The 26600-nt window shown below is 36.0% G+C and overlaps 1 protein-coding gene and 1 non-coding gene across 2 annotated transcripts; both read left to right on the forward strand.

Moving 5' to 3' along the window:
• Positions 1 to 9889: 9889 nt before the first annotated feature.
• Positions 9890 to 22899, forward strand: LOC148568826 (uncharacterized). Its single transcript, XM_088484789.1, has 4 exons — positions 9890 to 10235; positions 20992 to 21521; positions 21618 to 21815; positions 22765 to 22899. The coding sequence occupies exons 1-4, from the start codon at positions 9890 to 9892 to the stop codon at positions 22897 to 22899; spliced, it is 1209 nt and encodes a 402-aa protein (XP_088340915.1).
• LOC148568827 (small nucleolar RNA R71) lies at positions 16817 to 16924 on the forward strand. The gene has a single exon (XR_015881908.1). It is a non-coding gene; the product is annotated as a small nucleolar RNA R71 (small nucleolar RNA).
• Positions 22900 to 26600: the final 3701 nt, after the last annotated feature.

Genomic DNA, 26600 nt, shown 5'->3' on the forward strand with positions numbered 1-26600 from the left:
ATTTACATTTATATGTATTTTGTATTTTTTTTAGTAGAATAATCAATTACAAGAATAACCAAATCTTCACAATAGAATAATTAAACATTGCGTATAAATACCAAAAATCAATTATGACCATTGTCTTATAATTTTTTATATTTCATTATAAATATAAAATTAATTTGATTATATTATTTATAAAATTTGATTATACTACTTTCAATTATCAACGTGAATTTAGTTTGATTATAAAATTTAAATATTTGGTCATTTTATATATGAATAATCAATTAATTTATAATAACGTAAGGTAGACATAAAGTACTAATAATACTCTTTTATATAATAAAATATTATATATTTATATATAAATATATGTGTTAATTTTTAATTTTGCTGTCATTTTAATTATTACTTCTATACTTTTAATTGTTGAGAATATTTTGTGATTATGAATAATTTGCACGGTAGACAAACTAATGTCCCCTCTATTATAACAAATACAATTATGATAATAAAAAATCAATTAGTATATATTTATAATTTGTTGGTCCTTGTAATTTTATAAAATTTTTAATTAAGTTTTTATATTTTTTATTTAATTGAGTTCTTGCATCAATTTTTTATTGAGTTTTTATACTTTTTTTTTTATTTGAATCTCTGCACCATTTTTTTTAGTTGAGTCCTTATATAATTAAGTCAATTATTATCAAGAGGGATCTAATTGAAAAAAAAAAATTGGAGTATGGACCCAATTAAAAGAAAAAAAAAAGTATAAAGACCTAATTGAAAATTTTACGAAACTATATGGACCAACAGAGTAATTAAACCTTATTTTTAATATATTTTATATAAATGACTGATTTAATAGACTAAATTTTCATAAATTATAGTCGTTCTTGAAATTTTTTATTTTTACCATTTTAGTTTCTTAGATTTAAAATTCACTATATTGGTACTCAAGATCCAGCTCCAAGATATTATATTGATCCCTAGATCTTTTTCTGATATTGAGTTAACAAAGAATGTTGAGATAACTCTGACTTACCATGCTAGACATACGACTAAATGATGTCATTTCATTTGCAGTCGTTTTAGATAATAGAGATAAAATGGTTAGTACATCGTATAAACTTTTCTTTATCTTCTTATTTTTGTCTTGTTTAAGCGCCAAAATGAAATGATACTGTTTAATTCTATGTCCAGTGTGACAAGTCAGAATCAGTTCAATATTTCATTAGTTGACTCACTAATAGAAAAAGTCTAAGAATCAATATGGTACACAAAACTTAATTTCAAAATTAATATAGTGAATTTTAGACTTAAAGAACTAAAATGATAAATATTATGAATCTAAAAAACCATTTTAAAAATTTTATCAATTTAGTGACTAACTTTTTACTTAGGTTCAGTTTGGGTAAACAGCTTAATTAAGCTCTTTTTGAAAAATAGCTTAAACCATAAATAACTATATTAAAATTAGCTTATAAATAAGTTATTTTGTATTTGAATTTTAGTTTTAAAGGTGCTTATTTTAAAAGAAATGTGATAAAAAAAATTTATTATGAGAAAAATTATTTTTTTAAATTTCTCTATAAACTCTTACATAACTTCTTAAAAAGTTGCAATTTTATTTTAAAAATACATCAAATATTAATACTATTATTTTTCGTCAAACACTCAAAAAAAGTTATTTTTAAAATTTTTCAAACGAATTCTTAATATAATTGTATGAGAATAACTTACTAAATGGACACATCTACACAAGAGTGACATGGTATCACCGCTAAATTATTAGGTTACAAGCAAGTTATTATTATATAAAAGAAAATCCTTCTATAAAAGTGACTAAAACCTTATGTCTATATTCCATCGATACCTAAAAACTTGTGGGGTTTTTTCTGGTATTTAATTAAAAGAAAATTGATGGTACGAGTACATAGTAAATTTTCATAAGATTGGCTGGCCACATTGAAATTCAGGGATCTGAATTAGAGAGGTCCTTTTTCTGTTGAGGCTGTTTACCGTTTGTGTGTTCTGTCTTCTTGCCATTGTCCCAAAATAGTGTAGAGATCTGTTGCTATTTATTCTTCTTAAATGCTAATTGCTACTTGAGCCAACTCTGTCTTCTAATGAGGCAAAAATATGTAGAATGGTTTAATAGTAATAAACTGTTAGTGGACAAAATCAGATTCTTGTTATAGGACAAAATCAATAATTGAGATTACAGTTATCAATAAAATTAATAATAATAAAAGAATCTTGTTAACAAGTATCACATAACAAATGCGGGTAGAAAATGCCGTAGAAAATTTGTTAAAAGAATAATACGGGAAAGTTTTAATAAAATTTATAATTAAATATAATTTTAAAAAGAATATATTTATGAGAGCGAAAAAATTCTACAATCAAGTAAATTATTTAATTAAGTCTAATCAAATTATTAAAACTATTTTTCACATCACACGCCACATATTATAGGCGTATTTTTTTTATCTTTTTCGAACGTATTTATTCTTTTTTTTTTTTTACTTCTACACTCAAGCTGCTTTTTTTTTTTATCCTTCTCTCCTTTTTTTATTTGATTTTTTATTTTTTTCTGTATTCTTTCATTGTTATTATTATTATCATCATCTTTTTTTTAGTTAAATATCACATAATTAATTTAAAAAGTATATCATATTTTTATGTCACAGTTGAAAAATTTTTGTGTCAAAATAAAAAATTTTTTGTGTCACAGTTAAAAAATTTTGATACTATTTTTTGATAAATTCTGCACAATTTAAAACTCTCATCCTTCCTCCTCCTCCTCCTCTTCTTCTTCGTCATCATCTTCATCATCTTTTTCTTCTTCCTCATTTCATCCTCTTAACAAGAACTTATGTCATAGTTACAAAATTTTGGTGTTAAAATTAAGAAAATTCTTCTGTCACAGTTAAAAATTTTCAATGCTATTTTCTGATAAATTTTGCCTAACTCAAAACTCTTCCTCTTCATTTTCTTCTTTTTCAGTTTAATACTACATAATCAATAATTTAGTGATAAGTGATAACAAAACACATCTTTTAGTTAGAATTGACACATAAATTTTTGGTAAATGACACAAAAAATCTTTAAAGAATCACAAGTTTAAAAATATTAACCCACTCAACCAACAAAATATACTCAAATATATTTTAGAACAAAAAAGTACATTAATTTATTATAAATGACACAAAAATGGCTAAACCTCTTATATATGAATTAAATACCACCTAACTAATTCAACGATAAGAAAAGTACATCATTTAGTTGAAAATAACACAGTTAAATAATTTCTATGTTTAAGAAATTTCAGTGTCAAAATAAAAGATTTTTCGTGTCTCGATTAAAAAATTTCAGTATTATTTTTTTGATCTTTAAAACTCTCCTCCTCCTCCTCCTCCTCCTCCTCCTCCTCCTCCTCCTCCTCCTCCTCATTCTTATAATTCTTGTTTTACCCTCTTAACAAGACCCTGTATCACAGTAAGAAATTTCAGTGTCAAAATTAAGAAATTTTTTCTCTTCCTCCTCCTCCTCCTCCTCTTCTTCTTCTTTCACATTCTTATAATTCTTATTTTACCTCTTAACAAGACCCTGTATCACACTAAAAAATTTTAGTGTCAAAATTAAGAAATTTTTTGTGTTATGGTTAAAAAATTTCAATGCTATTTTTTGATAAATTCTGCATAACTCAAAATTTCTCTTCCTCTTCTTCTTCATCATTATCATCTTCTTCTTTTTTTGTTCATCTTCTCCTTCTTGTTTCATGTTATCATAATTTTTCGGGTTAAGTACGATTTTGGTCCCTAACGTAAAGACCAAAAATTTATTTCGTCCCCCCGCCTTTTTTCGCCACAAAATGGTCCCAAAGGTTTCAGTTTATTTTAAAATCGTCATTTTTACCAAATTTTAAATTTTTATTCCAAAAATACCCCTAACTTAAAAAAAACAAAAAAAATAAAATGTTGAATAAGGGGAAAGAGATTCAATTCACGCTGGTTCAGTTCAGGGAAGGGAAGAGGGGAAAGAGAAGGTGGGGAAGGGAAGGAGAAGGGCCACCGTCGCTGTTCTTCGCCGCCGCCGCTGTTCCTCTCCCCTTCACGCAAACCCCAGAGCCACCACGACCCTCTCCCCTCCTTCTCTCCTTCCCTGTCTCGGACCTACGGCGAGGCATCTACGGCCTTTGGTGACGAGGAATCTGAAGAAGGTAGCTGGTCCGAGACTGATGTGACGTTGGCGGCAAGGGAGGAGGAAGAGGCAGACGATGGTGGCGGTGGCGATTGTGGAGTCTCGGCGGTGGATTTGGGCTGGGCACCCCTGACAACTTGAGCCCACGGAGAACCTGTTCCACGCTTTTGATTCCATTGAAGAAGAAGACGATGCTGTTTTACTTCTATTTCTTCTGTTTTCGTTTCTGATTTCATTGAAGAAGAAGAAGAAGAAGAAGAAGAATGTTTTCTGTTTCCTATTTTCATAATTCAGGTTATTATTTTACTTTTAATTTCTATTTTTGGTTTGATTCTTGATTAGTTTAGTTGGATGTTGATTTTCTATTAGTGAATTTTAGGAAATGGTTATTGTTGTTGGTTTGATTCTGGATTACTTCTGCTTCTGATTCTGCTTCTGGTTTTGCTTTTGTTGTTGCTCTGATTTCATTATTCATTGTTGTTGTTGGTATTGTTCTTCTAATTGTTGTTGTTTTATTGTTGCTGCTTTTTGCTTTTGAATTCTGCTTCTGCTTCTGAATTCTGCATCTGCCTGCTTCTATATTTGCATTTTAGGGAAGAAGAGGGAAGGGCATTTTCGTCTAAAGGACGATTTAAAAAAAAACTGAAACCTTTGGGATCATTTTGTAGTGAAAAAAAGGCTAGGGACGAAAAAAATTTTCAGCCCCTACATTAGGGACCAAAATCGTACTTAACCCTAATTTTTCTTATTTTATTCTCTTAACAAGAATATAAAAAAAAAAAAAGCAAACAAAGAAAAAAATATATAATATTACAAAATTACCAGGCAGAAGAAGAGGAAAAGAAAAAAATACAGACAACAACAGAAGCAGCAATAAAAAAAGACGATAAGAAGAAAATATACGAAGAAAAAGAAAAAAAAAACACAAAAAAAAAAGAACGCGGGATATGAACGTTCATATTAATGAAAAATTGAAGCGTATAAATATACTCTCCCTAATAAAATTGCTTTTTATTAAACTTAAACCAACTTAATTAGTTAGACTTAATTGTCAATAAAACTTAAATATATAACAAAATTGTTTAAAAAAAAAAGTGTATGTTTAGTTTTTCTATAAATTTAAAGCAACTATCCGAGCACCTTGACTTTTGGCAAATTACGAGCTGGTAAAAATTATAATTTCTTACTTCATCATAAATGAATTTTTGTTAGATTACTTGTAGAAATAAATATATCCTCACGACCTCTAAAAAGGGTGGTATATAGGCTATAACATGTTGCATAAATGATAAAATAGAGACAATTCTCTTTAAAAATTAAAAAATCATCGTAGAAAGAAATTTTTAGTTTAATTATTTTATTGATTTTTATAATTTTACTGAATTTTTAATTAAATTTTTATATATTTTTTAATTAAATTCTTATACCATATTAAATTTTATAATTAAATCTTTATTAATAATAAATATTAAAAAAAAACTGTATATAAAATATAAATTTACTAATTTGTGCATTCTCTTTACTTATGAAAAAACAAAGAAAACATGGTGCAATGTTTAGCATTATGCTCCAAACTACCGCATACATAGCATGATTTTTCACTTTTTTGTGCTTAGCTGTTGTACAGTTGCTGCAGCATGTCCTTCTTCACCACAATTATAGCAAGTTCCTATCCACCACTATTTGGAGCATCAAAATACTTCGGACCCTGTTGATAGAATATAAAGACATGCCAAACTAAGCTCCCACATAGTGTAATATAATAATAGGCTGAATTTTTTTTATATGATTTAGTGGTGTGAGTTATGCTGCGTTATGATTATTAAGGGGAAATTACACTGTTATGACTGCGTTGCTTTTAGGAATTTGGAGGAAAGAAATTGGTGGGTTCGATTTCAAGCAGAAAGAGGAAGGAACACAAATCGGACCCATCGATTTGTGTGAGAGAGAGATTCAGTTTACATCAAATCGGACCCACCGATTTGTGGGAGCCTAATTTTATAAAATGGAGAGTGCAGTAATCGAACCTACCGATTTCGGGTGGCCAAAAAAATTTTTTAATCCGGCAGTGCACCAATTGGACTGAGCGATTTATGTGGCACGCGGTCGGTCCGTCCGATTTGCTTGTAACTGCATACATAAAATGAAAAAAATCACAGAAGCCTCATTTCTTCATCGTCGGTCTCATCTGATGTTCTTTCTCTTCTCTCAATTCTTCTCCTTTATTCTTGTAGAATAGATTTCAGTGAGTGTGAGAATAGGCAAGTACGTATACTGATATGGATGATAGAGTTGTGTTGGAAATTTATTATTATGGGCAGATTTTGTTGCAAACATATGAATGAGTTCAATTTGTGTGTAAAAATCCAGCATAATTGCAGCATAATTGTATTTCAAACATACACAGTAAATTATTTAACCTTAACTAACTAACCAGAATAATTTCATGACTGATAAACTATTTATTCGTAAAACAGCATACTAATTTTATTATTGTTATTATTATTCATAAAACAGCATACTAATTTTATTATTATTATTATTATTATTATTATTATTATTATTATTATTATTATTATTATTAACACGGCATCATAATAATAATTTCCTAATCTAAGTTTAGTTATTACTAATTTATCGTCTAAATTTTACTGAATTAAAATTCAATTATTAATGATCATAAATAAAATAATTTATTAAATTTTTATTATTAATCATAATAATTTATTAAACTCAATTACTACTGCAAATAATAATAATAACAACAACAATATATCAATCTACTCTACTCTAATCTAATATGTACAGATCTCATCCTTTCTCCTTCTTCATTATATTCATTCATTTTTTTATTATTTTATTTTAACCAATAACCATTAAAAAAACCCAATTCTTCCGTAGAGCACCATATCATACATACATACATACATGATTAATTCCTATTTTAATTTCTATTTCTAACCACCTAACAATAAAATCATACACACATACATGATTAATCTCTACTTAGTGCCATTATAATATATATTGCTAATAAAATTTAATATTATCACTATTATTATTATTAAATCAGATTATTAAAAAATAAAAACTTACATAATTTGGATGCCCAAAATAATTAACAATATAAAGCTCTGGTTGATTTACTTCTTTAATTTTTGGTCTTCTTGGCATTTTTTTTAAATTTTTTTGAAGGTTTGTTGTGGTCCAACAATGGTGATAAAGGAAGAAAGTGGTGGGGTTGAATGTGTGTTGAAGAGAGGGATACGAGAGTGAAAGGTATACTGCTGGGAAGGGAAAAATAATGGTCTTTTGGATGAGGGAGTCACGGGCCAACCAAGGAAGGCTGCATGCGTGATGCGTGGACAGGGAACCCAAATCGGTGGGTCCGATTGGTGCACCTGCCGCGTCCTGAAATCGGTCCGTCCGATTTCCATCCACCAAATTGGTCCGTCCAATTTCTTTTACCCAGCCGTCACATCTCCGTGAAATACCATAAATCCCCATATCGCTGCTATACTCCATCAACTGCTCCATATCAAAATTAAAAATCTCTCAAGTTTTCAACTCACAAGGAGCTTTATATGTGGTATGTTTGCTTTATTTAATAGGAACTTAATTTAAAAATCTAATATGGTATAAAAATTCAATTAAAAAAATATAAAAACTTAATTAAAAATTCGATAAAATTATAGAAACTGAAAGAATAAATTTTAGAATATCTTATCATATATTGGCCTAAAATTGTGTCCTCTCACCATTTTTAACCTCTATCTTTAACCCATTAACAATTTTTTTTCTTTTATGTAATCTTTCTCAAATGATATGTTGCAAATACTTTACCATGAACCTCATTTAATAGATAACCAGTTGTGTAGAAAGACATCTGATGGGATCTAATTTATTACATCCACCACCATTTGAGAAATAAAATAGTAGTTTTTAGTAAAATATTTAGTTATGATGTATGGACATGGACACAAATACAGAATACGACACGATACAAGACACATAGATATATGAATTTAAAATTTTAATAAAATACGGAAATACGGCATATATATAAAATATAAAATATTTTTTAAATAAATTATAATAATATTTTAGTTTTTATTAATATAAAAATATAAATTAATTTTATAATTATTTTTAATATTTATTTTTAATTATATAAAATATTTAAAATATGTTTCATTTTAATAATTAACAATTTATACTATTTCTAAACTCATTTCAAGAATATATATTAAGAATAAGATTAGACATGATGACATGCCATGGTATTTAGGTGTGTCCAAGTATGTCTGAAAAAAATTCTTTTATTTTTTGTTGAGATACGGTTGGACACAAAAACACACGTGTCGAACGAGTGTCGATGAGTATCGTGTCCAAAATGTGTCCAATATGCGGACATGACAAATAAAAAAAGTGGTCGTGCTTCATAGTATCTTAGACACCAAGGCCACCCAATTTTTTAGGCATGTGTTTGAATTGGTCATTTGACAAAAACTAGAATTTGAATTAAATTGATTTTATAGAATTAATTTTGGGTAGGAGTAATTTTGTGCTAACATTATAATATTATTTTTGAAACATGTTTAATTTTTTTAATGCTTTTTCTAGTATGATTTTATATAGTATGTTTTTAATACTTTTAGTACCTTTTTTAGTATATTATAATTTATTATTATTATTATTTTTATGTTTAATTTTTTATTTAGTTTGCTCTATCTAATGAAATCAATAATTTATATTATAAAAAGATAACAATAATAAACATAATATATAAAAACTACAATTATAAAATTGTACAATGTCAAATTAAAAAAAAACCAAAAAATAGTAAATAATAGAAAAAGAGAGCTCATACCCTAAACAATAAAAACTCCATAAAAAAATAATAACATGTATGAAGGATAGAATTGATACAAATAGGGATGACAAACGGAAAAGTCCGATCCGCCAAGAGCGGGTAACAACGGTCAACATAAGTTATATATAGAAATGTCAATTAGAAGGTTTGGTTATTTATGTATATAACAATCTGTCATATATATTTTTGGTAGGAATAAATTAGGATAACAAATCAAGCGGTTATATTAGGAAAAGATTTGCTATGATTTGTTGATATATATATATATATATGAAAGTTTGTATCAAAGAGAAAACAGGCCGATTACCATTATTTATTATGGCATCAGAGCCTAACTTGAGAAACACATAAAATAGAGGACGACCTGAGAAACCATGGTGGCAAAGTCAGAGAAGACCATCGGAGACAAACCACACTCCTCAGGAGGAGACGAGAAGAAGACTCACTCGCCGTACAACCTCAACGTGAGTGATAACCCAGGAAACATAATCACGCAGGGTGCAATTGCGTGGGAAAAATTATGACAAATGGGCGAGGGCTGTGAAGATTTCTCTTCGAGCTCGGAGAAAGTGGGGATTCATTGACGGGACTCACACAGAACCAGGAAAGGATGCACCTGAACTTGAAGATTGGTAGACGGTCCAATCCATGATTGTTTCGTGGATTTTGAATACGATCGAGCCAAGCTTGCGGACCACCGTGGCGTATGCAGAGAATACGAAGACACTGTGGAAAGACATCAAAGAACGCTTCTCTGTTGTGAATGGACTTCAAGTACAGCAGTTGAAAGCATATTTGACAAGGTGTAAGTAAGAAGGTACGTCCATGACTACGTACTATGGAAATTTGAAAATACTTTGGGATGAACTTGCAAATTGTGACCAGATTTTCAAATGCACCTGTGGTGGGTGCAAGTGTTCAATTGGCTCTCAACTTGAGAAGCGGAGGAAAGAAAAAAAGGTTCACCAACTCCTCATAGGCCTTGATGATGTCAGCTATGCCACTGTGAGGTCGAGTATCCTTGCAACCGATCCCTTACCTTCGCTTAATCGTGTGTACGCGATGTTAATTCAAGAGGAAAGTGTGAGGACAATCACCAAGTCGGCGGATGAAAGGGGACTGGTTATGGGACTTGCGGCGCATGTCGGCAACAAGGCTAGAAGGGGAGGTGGTACGCGGAATCGTGATTACACTTTAATTATGTAAAGTTCATTGCTCTTTCTTTTCCCTGGAAATGGCGCCAAAAACATGATGCCAAGACCATGGTTCACAACTCCGTGTAACTAACCAGCAAGTGCACTGGGTCGTCCAAGTAATACCTTACGTGAGTAAGGGTCGAATCCCACGGAGATTGTTGGTATGAAGCAAGCTATGGTCACCTTGCAAATCTCAGTTAGGCAGATATAAATTGATAATGGTGTTTTCGAATAATAATTAATAGAATAGGGATAGAAATACTTATGTAATTCATTGGTGAGAATTTCAGATAAGCGAATGGAGATGCTTTCGTTCCTCTGAACCTCTGCTTTCCTGCTATCTTCATCCAATCAGTCTTACTCCTTTCCATGGCTGGCTTTATGTGATACATCACCACTGTCAATGGCTACTTTCGGTCATCTCTCGGAAAAATGATCCAATGCCCTGTCACGGCACGGCTAATCGTCTGGAGGCATCACCCTTGTCAATGGCTTCATCTTATCCTCTCAGTGAAAATGGTCAACGCACCCTGTCACGGCACGGCTATTCATCTGTTGGTTCTCGATCATGCTGGAATAGGATTTACTATCCTTTTGCGTCTGTCACTAACGCCCTGCAATCGCGAGTTTGGAGCTCGTCACAGTCATTCATTCATTGAATCCTACTCGGAATACCATAGACAAGGTTTAGACCTTCCGGATTCTCTTGAATGCCGCCATCATTCTAGCTTACGCCACGAAGATTCCGATTAAGAGATCTAAGAGATACTCATTCAATTCTAATGTAGAACGGAAGTGGTTGTCAGGCACGCGTTCATAGGGAATGATGATGATTGTCACGTTCATCACATTCAGGTTGAAGTGCGAATGAATATCTTAGAAGCGAAATAAGAAGAATTGAATAGAAAACAGTAGTACTTTGCATTAATCTTTGAGGAACAGCAGAGCTCCACACCTTAATCTATGGAGTGTAGAAACTCTACCGTTGAAAATACATAAGTGAAAGGTCCAGGCATGGCCGAGATGGCCAGCCCCCTAAAACGTGATCAATAGTCTCCTAAGATGAACAATGGATTAAAACTGAGACCAAAGATGTCTAATACAATAGTAAAAGGTCCTATTTATAATAAACTAGCTACTAGGGTTTACATGAGTAAGTAATTGATGCATAAATTCACTTCCGGGGCCCACTTGGTGTGTGCTTAGGCTGAGCTTGAGTGTTGCACGTGTAGAGGTCCTTCTTGGAGTTGAACGCCAGCTTTTGTGCCAGTTTGGGCGTTCAACTCTGGTTTTGGCTCCTTTTCTGGCGCTGGACGCCAGATTTGGGCAGAAAGCTGGCGTTGAACGCCAGTTTACGTCATCTATTCTTGGCCAAAGTATGGACTATTATATATTTCTGGAAAGCCCTGGAAGTCTACGTTCCAACGCAATTAGAAGCGCGCCAGTTCGAGTTCTGTAGCTCCAGAAAATCCACTTTGAGTGTAGGGAGGTCAGAATCCAACAGCATCAGTAGTCCTTCTTCAACCTCTGAATCTGATTTTTGCTCAAGTCCCTCAATTTCAGCCAGAAAATACCTAAAATCACAGAAAAACACACAAACTCATAGTAAAGTCCAGAAATGTGAATTTAACATAAAAACTAATGAAAACATCCCTAAAAGTAACTAGATCCTACTAAAAACATACTAAAAACAATGTCAAAAAGCGTATAAATTATCCGCTCATCACAACACCAAACTTAAATTGTTGCTTGTCCCCAAGCAACTGAAAATCAAATAGGATAAAAAGAAGAGAATATAATATAAATTCCAAACTATCAATGAAACAGAGCTTCAATCATATGAGCGAGACTTATAGCTTTTTGCCTCTTGAATAGTTTTGGCATCTCACTTTATCCATTGAGGTTCAGAATGATTGGCATCTATAGGAACTTCAGATTTCGAATATTGTTATTAACTCTCCTAGTTCAGTATGATGATTCTTGAACACAGCTTCTTTATGAGTCTTGGCCGTGGCCCTAAGCACTTTGTTTTCCAGTATTACCACCGGATACATAAATGCCACAGACACATAATTGGGTGAACCTTTTCAGATTGTGACTCAGCTTTGCTAAAGTCCCCAATTAGAGGTGTCCAGGGTTCTTAAGCACACTCTTTTTTTGCTTTGGACCTTGACTTTAACCGCTCGGTCTCAAGTTTTCACTTGACACCTACACGCCACAAGCACATGGTTAGGGACAGCTTGGTTTAGCCGCTTAGACCAGGATTTTATTCCTTTAGGCCCTCCTATCCACTGATGCTCAAAGCCTTGGGATCCTTTTTATTTCCCTTGCCTTTTGGTTTTAAGGGTTATTGGCTTTTTCTTCTTGCTTTTTCTTTTTCTTTCTATTTTTTTTTCTGCAAGCTTTGTTCTTTGCTGCTTTTTCTTGCTTCAAGAATCATTTTTATGATTTTTCAGATTATCAAATAACATGTCTCCTAGTCATCATTCTTTCAAGAGCCAACATATTTAACATTCTTAAACAACAACTTCAAAAGATATATGCACTGTTCAAGCATTCATTCAGAAAACAAGAAGCATTGTCACCACATCAATATAATTAAACTAAGTTCAAGGATAAATTCGAAACTCATGTACTTCTTGTTCTTTTGAATTAAAACATTTTTTCATTTAAGAGAGGTGATGGATTCATAGGACATTCATAACTTTAAGACATAGTTACTAACTACTAATGATCATGTAATGAAGACACAAACATAGATAAACACATAACATAGAAAACACAAAACAGAAGAAATAAGAACAAGGAATGAATCCACCTTAGTGATGGTGGCATTTCCTTCTTGAGGAACCAATGATGTCCTTGAGCTCTTCTATGTCTCTTCCTTGTCTTTGTTGCTCCTCCCTCATTGCTTTTTGATCTTCTCTTATTTCATGAAGCATGATGGAGTGCTCTTGATGTTCCACCCTTAGTTGTCCCATATTGGAACTCAATTCTCCTAGGGAGGTGTTGATTTGCTCCCAATAATTTTGTGGAGGAAAGTGCATTTGAGGCATCTCCGGGATCTCATGGAAATGAGCTTCTTGCGCCTCTTAAGCTCCATGACTGGGCTCTCTTGCTTGCTCCATCTTTTTCTTAGTGATGGGCTTGTCCTCTTTAATGAGGATATCTCCCTCTATGTCAATCCCAACCGAATTGCATAGGTGGCAAATGAGGTGAGGAAAGGCTAACCTTGCCATAGTGGAGGACTTGTCAGCCACCTTGTAGAGTTCTTGAGGTATAATCTCATGAACTTCCACCTCTTCTCCAATCATGATGCTATGGATCATGATGGCCCGGTCTATAGTAACTTCAGACTGGTTGCTAGTGGGAATGATTGAGCATTGAATGAACTCCAACCACCCTCTAGCTACAGGCTTGAGGTCCAATCTTCTTAGTTGAACCGGCTTGCCTTTGGAGTCAATCTTCCATTGAGCTCCTTCTACACATATGTCCATAAGGACTTGGTCCAACCTTTGATCAAAGTTGACTCTCCTTGTGTAGGGGCGTGCGTTCTCTTCCATGTTTGGCAAGTTGAACGCCAACCTCACATTTTCCGGACTAAAATCCAAGTATTTCCCCCGAACCATTGTAACATAGTTCTTTGGATCTGGGTTCTTACTTTGATCATGGTTCTTGGTGATCCATGCATTAGCATAGAACTCTTGAACCATTAGGATGCAGACTTGTTGGATGGGATTTGTTAGAACTTCCCAACCTCTTCTTTGAATTTCATGTCGGATCTCCGGATACTCATTTCTTTTGAGTTTGAAAGGGACCTCAGGGATCACCTTCTTCTTGGCCGCAACATCATAGAAGTGGTCTTGATGGGCTTTGGAGATGAACCTTTCCATCTCCCATGACTCGGATGTGGAAGCTTTTGTCTTCCCTTTCCCCTTTCTAGAGGATTCTCCGGTCTTATGTGCCATCAATGGTAATGGAAAAACAAAAAGCTTATGCTTTTACCACACCAAACTTAGAATTTTGCTCGCCCTCGAGCAATAGAAGAATGAATAGAAGAAGAAGAAGAAGAAATGGAGGAGAGGGGGTGGGAAGTGTTTCGGCCAAGAAGGGTGTAGAGGGGTGTGTTGTGTGAATTTGATGAAGAATGGAGGGCTTTATATAGGGAAGGGAGGGGGGAAAAGGTTTCGGCCATATGGGTGGGTTTGGGTGGGAAATTGGTTTTGAATTTTGAAGGTAAGTGGAGTTTATGAGGTAGGTTTATGGGGAAGAGTGGATGGATGTGAGTGGTGAAGAGGTGATGGGGAAGAGAGATTGAGGTGATTGGTGAAGGGTTTTTGGGGAAGAGTGTTTATGGGGTTGTGTGAAAGAGAGTGGTGAGAAGAAGTGAGTGGAGGTAGGTGGGGATCCTGTGGGGTCCACAGATCCTGAGGTGTTCAAGGATTTACATCCCTGCACCCATTAGGCATGTAAAAATGCCTTTGCACACAACTCTGGGCGTTCAGCGCCAGGTTGGTGGCCATTTTGGGCGTTCAACGCCCATTTGTGTGCCATTTCTGGCGTTGAACGCCAGAACCATGCCTGTTCTAGCGTTCAGCGCCCAGAAGCTGCCCATTTTGGGCGTTCAGCGCCAGAACCATGCTCTGTTCTGGCGCTGAACGCCAGACAGATGCTCCTCCAGGGTGTGATTTTTCTTCTGCTGTTTTTGATTCCGTTTTCAATTTTTATAGTTATTTTGTGACTCCACATGATCATGATCCTATAAAGACATATAATTAAGAAAAATATAGTTAGATAAATAAAAATTGGGTTGCCTCCCAACAAGCGCTTCTTTAATGTCAATAGCTTGACAGTGGACTCTCATGGAGCCTCACAGATGTTCAGAGCATTGTTGAAACTCTCCAACACCAAACTTAGAGTTTGGATATGGGAGTTCAACACCAAACTTAGAGTTTGGTTGTGGCCTCCCAATACCAAACTTAGAGTTTGACTGTGGGGGCTTGGGTTGACTCTGCTTTGAGAGAAGCTTTTCATGCTTCCTCTCCATGGTTGCAGAGGGAGATCCTTGAGTTTTAAACACAAGGGAGTCCTCATTCCATTGAAGGACTATTTCACCTCTGTCAACATCAATCACAGCTCTTGCTGTGGCCAGGAAAGATCTTCCTAGGATGATGGATTCATCCTCTTTCTTTCCAGTATCCAGGACTATGAAATCAGCAGGGATGTAAAGGCCTTCAACCTTTACTAACACGTCCTCTACTTGTCCGTAAGCCTGTTTTCTTGAACTGTCTGCCATCTCTAATGAGATTTTAGCAGCTTGCACCCCATAGATTCCCAGTTTCTCTATTACAGAGAGGGGCATGAGGTTTATTCCTGAACCAAGGTCACATAGAGCCTTAAAGATCATGGTGCCTATGGTACAGGGTATTATGAACTTTCCAGGATCCTGTCTCTTCTGAGGCAATGTCAGTTGATCCAGATCACTTAGTTCATTGATGAACAAGGGAGGTTCAACTTCCCAAGTATCAATGCAAAATAATTTGGCATTCAGCTTCATGATTGCACCAAGAAACTTGGCAGTTTGCTCTTTAGTAACATCCTCATTCTCTTTAGAAGAGGAATACTCATCAGAGCTCATGAAGGGCATAAGGAGGTCCAATGGAATCTCTATGGTCTCTAGATGAGCCTCAGAGTCCTTTTGTTCCTCAGAGGGAAGCTCCTTATTGATCACTGGACGTCCCAGGAGGTCTTCCTCCTTGGGATTTGCGTTCTCCACTCCCCTTGTGGGTTCGGCCATGGTGCTTATGTCAATGGCCTTGCACTCTCCTTTTGGGTTCTCTTCTGTATTGCTTGGGAGAGTACTGGGAGGGATTTCAGTGATCCTTTTACTCAGCTGGCCCACTTGTGCTTCCAAATTTCTAATGGAAGACCTTGTTTCATTCATGAAACTTACAGTGGCCTTAGACAGATCAGAGACTAAGTTTGCCAGATTAGAAGTATTTTGTTCAGAGTTCTCTGTCTGTTGCTGAGTGGATGATGGAAAAGGTTTATTATTGTTAAACCTGTTTCTTCCACCATTATTAAAGCCTTGTTGAGGCTTTTGATCCTTCCATGAGAAATTTGGATGATTTCTCCATGATGAGTTATAGGTGTTTCCATAAGGTTCACCTAAGTAATTCACCTCTGCTATTACAGGGTTCTCAGGATCATAAGCTTCTTCTTCATAAGAAGCCTCTTGAGTACTGTTGGATGCAGCTTACATTCCATGCAGACTCTGAGAGATCATATTGACTTGCTGAGTCAATATTTTATTCTGAGCCAATATGGCATTCAGAGTATCAACTTCAAGAACTCCCTTCTTCATAGGCGTCCCATTACTCACAGGATTCCTTTCAGAAGTGTACATGAACTGGTTATTAGCAACCATGTCAATGAGTTCTTGAGCTTCTGCAGGCGTTTTCTTTAGGTGAATAGATCCACCTGCAGAAGTGTCCAGTGACATTTTTGATAGCTCAGATAAATCATCATAGAATATATCCAGGATGGTCCATTCTGAAAGCATGTCAGAAGGACACTTTTTGGTCAACTATTTGTATCTTTCCCAAGCTTCATAGAGGGATTCACCTTCTTTCTGTCTGAAGGTTTGAACATTAGCTCTAAGCTTGCTCAGCTTTTGAGGAGGAAAGTACTTGGCTAAGAAAGCCGTGACCAGCTTATCCCAAGAGTTCAGGCTGTCTTTGGGTTGAGAATCCAACCATAATCTAGCTCTGTCTCTTACAGCAAAGGGGAGAAGCATGAGCCTGTAGACTTCAGGATCTACTCCATTAGTCTTAACAGTATCACATATCTGCAAGAATTCAGTTAAGAACTGAAAAGGATCTTCAGATGGAAGTCCATGAAACTTGTAGTTCTGCTGCATCAGAGAAACTACTTGAGGTTTCAGCTCAAAGTTGTTTGCTCCAATGGCAGGAATGGAGATGCTTCTTCCATGTAAATTGGAATTAGGTGCAGTAAAGTCACCAAGCATCTTCCTTACATTATTATTATCTTCGGCTGCCATCTCCTCTTCCTGTTCGAAAATTTCTGAAAGGTTATCTCTGGATTGTTGTAATTTAGCTTCTCTTAATTTTTTCTTCAGAGTCCTTTCAGGTTCTGGATCTGCTTCAACAAGAATATTCTTGTCCTTGCTCTTGCTCATATGACAAAGAAGAGGGCACAGAAAAAATAATAATAATAATATGGATCCTTTATACCACAGTATAGGGATCCTTGTGTGAATAGAAGAAAAGAAGGAGATGAGAGAGAAAGAGAATTTTCGAAAATAATTTTTGAAAAAGAGTTAGTGATTTTCGAAAATAGTTTTTGAAAAGTGTTAGAAATTTTTCGAAAATTAAAATTAAAAATAATTAGTTAATAAAAAAAGAATTTTTGAAAAAGGGGGAGATATTTTTTCGAAAATTAGAGAGATAGAGAGTTAGTTAGGTAGTTTTGAAAAAGATAAGAAACAAACAAAAAGTTAGTTAGTTAGTTGAAACAAATTTTGAAAATCAATTTTGAAAAGATAAGGAGTTAGGAAGTTAGAAAAGATATTTTGAAATCATATTTTTTTAAAAAATAAGATAAGAAGATATTTTTGAAAAGATATGATAGAAATTAGTTTTTGAAAAAAGATTTGATTTTTAAAATCACAATTAATGACTTGATTCATAAGAAATCACAAGATATGATTCTAGAACTTAAAGTTTGAATCTTTCTTAACAAGTAAGTAACGAACTTGAAATTTTTGAATCAAAACATTAATTGATGATGTTATTTTCGAAAATATGATGTAAAATTAAGAAAAAGATTTTTGAAAAATATTTTTGGAATTTTCAAAAATAACTAAGAATTTTGAAAAAGATTTTGAAAAAGATAAGATTTTCAAATTGAAAATTTGATTTGACTCATAAGAAACAACTTGATTTTAAAATTTTTTTGAAAAAGTCAACTCAAATTTTCGAATTTGGTGAGAGAAAAAGGGAAAGATATTTTTTTGATTTTTGAATTTTTTATGAAAAACATGAAAATGATGCAATGCATGAAAATTTTTGGATCAAAACAATGAATGCATGCAAGAATGTTATGAATGTCAAGATGAACACCAAGAACACTTTGAATGCCAAGATGAACATCATAGACACAATTTTGAAAAATTTTTAATGCAAAGAAAACATGCAAGACACCAAACTTAGAATTCTTTAATGCTTACGCACTAAGAATTCAAGAATGCATATGAAAAACAATAAAAGACACAAAACAAAAAATCATCAAGATCAAACAAGAAGACTTACCAAGAACAACTTGAAGATCATGAAGAACACTATGAATGCATGAGAATTTTCGAAAAATGCAGGATGCACATGCAATTGACACCAAACTTATAACATGACTCAAGACTCAAACAAGAAACACAAAAATATTTTTTGCTTTTTATGATTTTCTAATTTTTTTGGATTTTTTTCGAAAATTATTTGTAAAAGAAAAAATAAGGATTCCAAAATTTTTAATATGAATTCCAGGAATCTTGCCATGTTAGTCTAAAGCTTCAGTCCAGGAATTAGACATGGCTCACTAGCCAGCCAAGCTTTCAATGAAAGCTCCGGTCCAAAACACTAGACATGGCCAATGGCCAGCCAAGCTTCAGCATTTTAACATCAGAGTATATTGCTCTTGATAACAAATTGCAAGCCTCAGTCCAAATAAATTTAGACATGGCTTTACAGCCAGCCAGGCTTCAAATGCTTCATGAAACACTAGAATTCATTCTTAAAAATTTTGAATAAAAATATATTTTTTTTCGAAAACAGGTGAGAAAATTTTGAAATATTTTTGAAAAATTTTTGAAAGGAAAACAAAAAGAAAATTACCTAATCTGAGCAACAGGATGAACCGTCAGTTGTCCATACTCGAACAATCCCCGGCAACGGCGCCAAAAACTTGGTATGCGGAATCGTGATTATACTTTAATTATGTAAAGTTCATTGCTCTTTCTTTTCCCTGGAAATGGCGCCAAAAACATGATGCCAAGACCATGGTTCACAACTCCGTGTAACTAACCAGCAAGTGCACTGGGTCGTCCAAGTAATACCTTACGTGAGTAAGGGTTGAATCCCACGGAGATTGTTGGTATGAAGCAAGCTATGGTCACCTTGCAAATCTCAGTTAGGCAGATATAAATTGATAATGGTGTTTTCGAATAATAATTAATAGAATAGGGATAGAAATACTTATGTAATTCATTGGTGAGAATTTCAGATAAGCGAATGGAGATGCTTTCGTTCCTCTGAACCTCTGCTTTCCTGCTATCTTCATCCAATCAGTCTTACTCCTTTCCATGGCTGGCTTTATGTGATACATCACCACTGTCAATGGCTACTTTCGGTCATCTCTCGGAAAAATGATCCAATGCCCTGTCACGGCACGGCTAATCGTCTGGAGGCATCACCCTTGTCAATGGCTTCATCTTATCCTTTCAGTGAAAATGGTCAACGTACCCTGTCACGGCACGGCTATTCATCTGTCGGTTCTCGATCATGCTGGAATAGGATTTACTATCCTTTTGCGTCTGTCACTAATGCCCTACAATCGCGAGTTTGGAGCTCGTCACAGTCATTCATTCATTGAATCCTACTCGGAATACCATAGACAAGGTTTAGACCTTCCAGATTCTCTTGAATGCCGCCATCATTCTAGCTTACGCCACGAAGATTCCGATTAAGAGATCTAAGAGATACTCATTCAATTCTAATGTAGAACGGAAGTGGTTGTCAGGCACGCGTTCATAGGGAATGATGATGATTGTCACGTTCATCACATTCAGGTTGAAGTGCGAATGAATATCTTAGAAGCGAAATAAGAAGAATTGAATAGAAAACAGTAGTACTTTGCATTAATCTTTGAGGAACAGCAGAGCTCCACACCTTAATCTATGGAGTGTAGAAACTCTACCGTTGAAAATACATAAGTGAAAGGTCCAGGCATGGCCGAGATGGCCAGCCCCCTAAAACGTGATCAATAGTCTCCTAAGATGAACAATGGATTAAAACTGAGACCAAAGATGTCTAATACAATAGTAAAAGGTCCTATTTATAATAAACTAGCTACTAGGGTTTACATGAGTAAGTAATTGATGCATAAATTCACTTCCGGGGCCCACTTGGTGTGTGCTTGGGCTGAGCTTGAGTGTTGCACGTGTAGAGGTCCTTCTTGGAGTTGAACGCCAGCTTTTGTGCCAGTTTGGGCGTTCAACTCTGGTTTTGGCTCCTTTTCTGGCGCTGGACGCCAGATTTGGGCAGAAAGCTGGCGTTGAACGCCAGTTTACGTCGTCTATTCTTGACCAAAGTATGGACTATTATTTATTTCTGGAAAGCCCTGGAAGTCTACGTTCCAACGCAATTGGAAGCGCGCCATTTCGAGTTCTGTAGCTCCAGAAAATCCACTTTGAGTGTAGGGAGGTCAGAATCCAATAGCATCAGTAGTCCTTCTTCAACCTCTGAATCTGATTTTTGCTCAAGTCCCTCAATTTCAGCCAGAAAATACCTAAAATCACAGAAAAACACACAAACTCATAGTAAAGTCCAGAAATGTGAATTTAACATAAAAACTAATGAAAACATCCTTAAAAGTAACTAGATCCTACTAAAAACATACTAAAAACAATGTCAAAAAGCGTATAAATTATCCGCTCATCAGGAGGTGAACATGGAGAAAAGGCCGTGCCGTGTTTCAAGTGCGGCAAAAATGGGCATGATGTGAAAGAGTGTTTTCAAATAGTGGGTTACCCAGAATGGTGGGGTGACCGGCCAAGGCACGAAGGAAGAGGCACTGGCAGAGGATTAGGAAGACAAGGGATGCGCAACCGAGGGGCTCAAACGCGTGCTAATGTGGCGTGTACTGGAGGAAGTAGAAGTCGTGTGAATAACCTAGAAGAAAAGAATCTTGACATGACAGGTTTAACTAATGAGCAATGGAAGGTATTGGTTGATATGATTAGCAAACAAAAATCAGCTGAATCTAAGAAAATGAATGGTAAGAGAATTTGGGATTTGTGGATCATCGATATTGGTGCTTCTAACCACATGATAGATACCTTGAAAATTTTGTGTGAAAAAAGGACCATTCTAGGATGCCCAGTGGGGTTGCCTGATGGTGAGAAGATGTTTGCTTGCAAACAAGGAACTGTGGTTCTTGATGGAGGACTTCAGTTGAAAAATGTCTTTTATGTACCAAAATTAAAATGCAACTTGCTTTCTGTAACACAATTGACTGATGAAGAAAACTGTGTTATACAATTCACTGACAAGCTGTGTATTATGCAGGACCGCACTTCGAGGAAGATGATTGGAGCGGGTGAACGGAAGGATGGGCTCTATTGGTATCGTGGTGTGCACAAGGCTCAAGCAAGTTATGTCAAAGCTGAAAATAAATTGACTCTGTGGCATAAGAGATTGAGACATCCATCATTTAAAATTGTGCAAATGATCCCCAATGTGAATGACAAATGTACTAGCGAAGAGGTGAATAAAATTTGTAAAATTTGTGAAAAATCCAAACAAACAAGAGATAAGTTTCCATTAAGTGATAGTCATGCTTCGAGTATTTTTTATTTGATTCATTGTGACTTGTGGGGCCTTATAAAACTCCGTCGTCATATGGAGCCTCATATTTCTTAACCATTGTGGATGATTGCTCACGGGCTATTTGGATATATTTGTTAAAAGAAAAGACGGAAGTGTCTATTACATTGAAAATTTTCTTTGTTTTGGTTGAAAAATAATACAATAAATGCGTCAAAATGGTGCGATTCGATAATGGAACAGAGTTCATGTGTTTAAAGCAGTACTTTATGCAACAAGGAGTGATTCATCAAATTTCGTGTGTCGAAACTCCACAACAAAATGGAAGAGTAGATCGCAAGCACAGGCATATTCTAAATGTTTCCCGGTCCTTGCGATTCTAAGGTAATCTCCCTATTGAGTTTTGGGGAGAATGCGTTTTAACTGCTAGGTACCTAATCAATCTCACACTGTCCTTAGTGTTGAAAGAAAAATTTTCATATAAAATTATTCATGGAAGAGCTCCCAGTTATGAACACCTGCGAGTTTTTGGTTCTTTGTGTTATGCTCATAACCAAAGTAGGAAAAATGACAAATTTGACAGTCGAAGTAGGAAATGTATGTTTGTCGGGTATCCATTTGGGCAAAAAGGATGGAAGCTGTTTGATTTGGAAAAGAAAGTTTTTCTTGTCTCTCGTGATGTCCATTTCATTGAAGGTGTGTTTCCCTTTCATGAAGCCCAAAGAGCAAAGTCACGAGTTGACCAAATTGAGTCCCCAATGCTGGAGCATGTTTTTGAAGAGGACACTCCAATTAGGTCAATTTCCACTTCCCCCACAGCTGAGCCCATTCCTCCAAATCAAAATGAGACTCTAGAACATTCACCCACTGCTCTTGACATCCAAGATAGGGGGGACATGAGCTCCGAGACGACCCAGACGAGGACATCGTCATCCCCTCCAAAATCAGTACCGAGGAAACAGTGCCGATCTCCGATTTGCCACCAGCTGCAACCGAAGCCCCTTTGGCCGTGGACACCATGTGAAAATGCCCTCCATCAAGCTGCGCAACTTTGTCACCACCGCCACTGTCCAAAAGAGCCCCTCCATCCAGAATCCGACTTCATCAACTTCCTCAGGTGTGTCCTATCCTATACAAAACTTTGTGAATTGTAACAATTTCTCTAACCAACACCACATTTTTCTTGCTTCATTACAAGCCGAGAAAGAACCTCGGTCCTTCTCCCAAACTTTCACAGATTCGCGATGGCGAGATGCCATGTCCAAAGAAATTCAAGCACTGGAAGTTAACAACACGTGGAAGCTCACACCTCTTCCTCCAGGAAAGAAAGCTTATGGTTGTAAGTGGGTTTATCGAATTAAATACAATTCAGATGGGTCAGTCGAGCGATTCAAAGCACGGTTGGTCATCTTAGAAAATCAACAAGTGGAAGGACTAGATTACAATGAAACGTTCTCTCCAGTGGCAAAGATGGTGACCATTCGAACAACTCTTGCCGTTGTAGCAACTCGAGATTGGGAACTTCACCAAATGGATGTCCATAATGCCTTTCTGCATGGCGACCTTGATGAAGATGTGTACATGAAGCTCCCACCCCGGTTCCAAGTGTCTCAACCAAGCTTAGTGTATAAACTTCAAAAATCCATCTATGGCTTGCGACAAGCTCCGCGTTGTTGGTTTGCAAAATTATCCTCTGCCCTTACTCGATTTGGTTTCCAGCAGTCACAAAAGACCATTCCTTGTTTAGTCTCTGTAAAAATGATGTCTACCTGGTTGTTTTGGTGTATGTTGATGACCTTGTGATTGCAGAAAATAATGGTAATGCAATTAATAAATTCAAACAGTACTTGCACAAGTGCTTTCACATGAAAGACTTAGGGCGCCTAAAATATTTTTTGGGGTTGAAGTTGCCCGATCTTCCAAGAAATTTTTTCTATACCAGTGGAAATACACTTTGGACATCATCACTGAAGCAGGTTTGCTGGCTGCTAAGTCCGCAGCTACTCCGTGTGAGGAAAATCACCGGTTGGCATCCGCTGCTGGCCTTGTTATCTCTGATCCTAGCATGTATCGCCGCCTCATTAGAAAACTCATATATTTGTGCTTCACTAGACCTGACCTCGCCTATAGTGTTCATATTTTGTCCCAGTTTATGCAGAACCCACGTACTGAACATTAGCACGCCGTTTTATGGGTTGTTCGGTATCTGAAGGGACATCCGGGGCAGGGCATACTTCTACCTAAAGAAAATAATTTGCAACTCTATGGTTGGTGTGATTCTGATTGGGCTGGCTGTCCGCTAACGCGCCGATCTCTTTCAGGGTGGTTCATTCAATTCGGTACCGCCCCTATCTCGTGGAAAACACAGAAACAACAAACGGTCTTCGCCTCTTCTGCTGAAGCTGAGTACCGCTCAATGGCCAAGACAACCAGGGAATTAATATGGATAAAGGATATACTGTCCTCGTTGCACGTGTCGCATCCTGCTCCCATTCGCTTGCACTGCGACAGTCAAGTGGCGCTTCACATTGTTAAAAATCCAGTCTTCCACGAACGTACCAAGCACATTGTAACACCCTACCATACAGAGTCTTATGCTTAAGTCATAATTCAGAGATGGCAAGGTATTACGACCTCTAAAACAAAAATTTAGTACGTATAGTAGTATGAATGATTGATTATAACTAGGAGCCTTGTAGAAAAAAAAGGATAAACAAAAACCGCAACTCAAAGCGCAACACTCCGATCACTAACACAACGAGCAAAGGATAAGCTAACGCAAGATCATATATATAAAGAGTATCAAAAACAGGAATATCAAGACTCAAAATCCGGCTGCGAAGATAACCGGTTCGAGCATAGCAATATATACATATAATAAAATAAGGAAAACCCCAAGGAAAATCCAAAGGGACACAAATACAGAAAACCTATTCTCCAAAAATCCCCTCTAGAAGGAGTCGTCACAGTTTGTATTATTTAATGGAGATAAAAGTATCTAAACAAGATATATAACCCAAAACAGAGTCCCGAGAACAAAGGATCTTCGCTAATCCAGAAGTCTCCAGCATGCCTCAACGAGAAGCCTCGCGTCCTGCATCTGAAAACCACAAAATCCGCATGGGTGAGAACCAGAGGTCCCCAGTACGGTAACAGCTTCCACATATATAATACATAATAATAGAGGAAAGCCGAAGGCAATCCTAGAACTTCCTCCAGAAAATATCAAAGCTTATAAACAAGCTAAACCGTAAGCGGCAACTAACTAAAGATCCTTCAGTCTAACTAATACTTCCCTTTCTACTTCCTTCAGACCTCCCAACAACCAGCAGGAGTATAATATAGCAAACACAGTTATATCAGACAAGAGATTTACAAATAGGAACAAATAAGGCATTTAGGCAATTAGCAAGTAATATGCAGTCAAATAGGCAATCTCAAACAATTCATGTAGTATGCTTATGATGCATGCCTGTCCCTAGTGGCTGATGATATCATCTGTCGGTTATAGAGCCAACCCGACAAGTCCTGGTAGCTAGCCATTGGACTGTCCCTCTGTCGTGCATCCCCAACTCGAGTTATACTCATCATAAACTTGATCATAATCATGATCCATATCCATCACCCTCACTGGTGAATATTTATCCATCACCATCACTGGTGAATATTTATGGGGGCGAGCTCATCCGGGCCTTTCACAGTGCCCGGCCACACTTACGACATTGGGTTAACAGAGCTTCGAGTCTCAACCTGGAGCACATGGTGGCTAGCCATTGCTACTACCCAGGGAAACCCTCATCTCCAATGGTGGAAGTGCAAACCTTCACAATTCAATCAACATCATATATGCATTTATACTTGGCCATAAACATGGCTCCGCCGTAACACGGCAATAATCTAGCCATCCGGCTCACGGTTAAATCCATAACCAGCCAATTCATTAACAATTACGGCCCTTCGGCCCATGGCACAACAAGCACTTCCACCGCCATTCTCCGCATCTCACATAATCATCTTTGATCCTCAATGATCATTCATTTTTCCCTTGCTTCACTCGCAAGTTACCACATTCACTAGCCCTTTTTCTCATGCTAGGCATATCATAATGATTTAAGACATAAGTGGTGAGATCGGAGGCTTATAAGTATGAAATTTGGCTTTTAAAACTCAAAAATCAACTTTGGGATGAAAATAGGTCCACGCGTACGCGCACTCCATGCGCACGCGTGGATGGCGCTTTCTCGAAGAACGGCGCGTACGCACCAAGTGCGCCTACGCGCGAGGGGTCATTCTGCTAAAAATTTTCTAAGTTAAAAGCTGCAGAATTTACAGATTCAAACCCCAATCTTCCGACGGACATAACTTCCTCATTTTAAATCGTTTTTCACCCGTTCTTCGAACGGCATGGACATCCCGGATCCAATTTCATTTCTAAACAGATTTGGCACAAATCAGAGATCCGTAGTCCAAGTTATGTCTCGTCAAAGTATGCCCAAAAACCATGTTTTCATACAAAACCACAAGGTGCCATTTTCAAAACAAGCCACTTTCAACTCTTTTCAAAATCAATCAAACATGCCAATTTCAACCCTTCTCTTTGAAATCATTCAAAATGTACCAAAATCAACAACAAGCCATCCTCAACTCACACATTGACACTTTACCAAGGTTTCCAAAACCACATCCAACCATTTTAACACTTCTCAATCAAATGGCTAAAGGACA

The sequence above is a fragment of the Arachis ipaensis genome, chromosome B4 (genome assembly GCF_059453495.1).
Source record: "Arachis ipaensis isolate K30076 ecotype BB chromosome B4, ASM5945349v1, whole genome shotgun sequence".
NCBI classification, from domain to species: domain Eukaryota; kingdom Viridiplantae; phylum Streptophyta; class Magnoliopsida; order Fabales; family Fabaceae; genus Arachis; species Arachis ipaensis.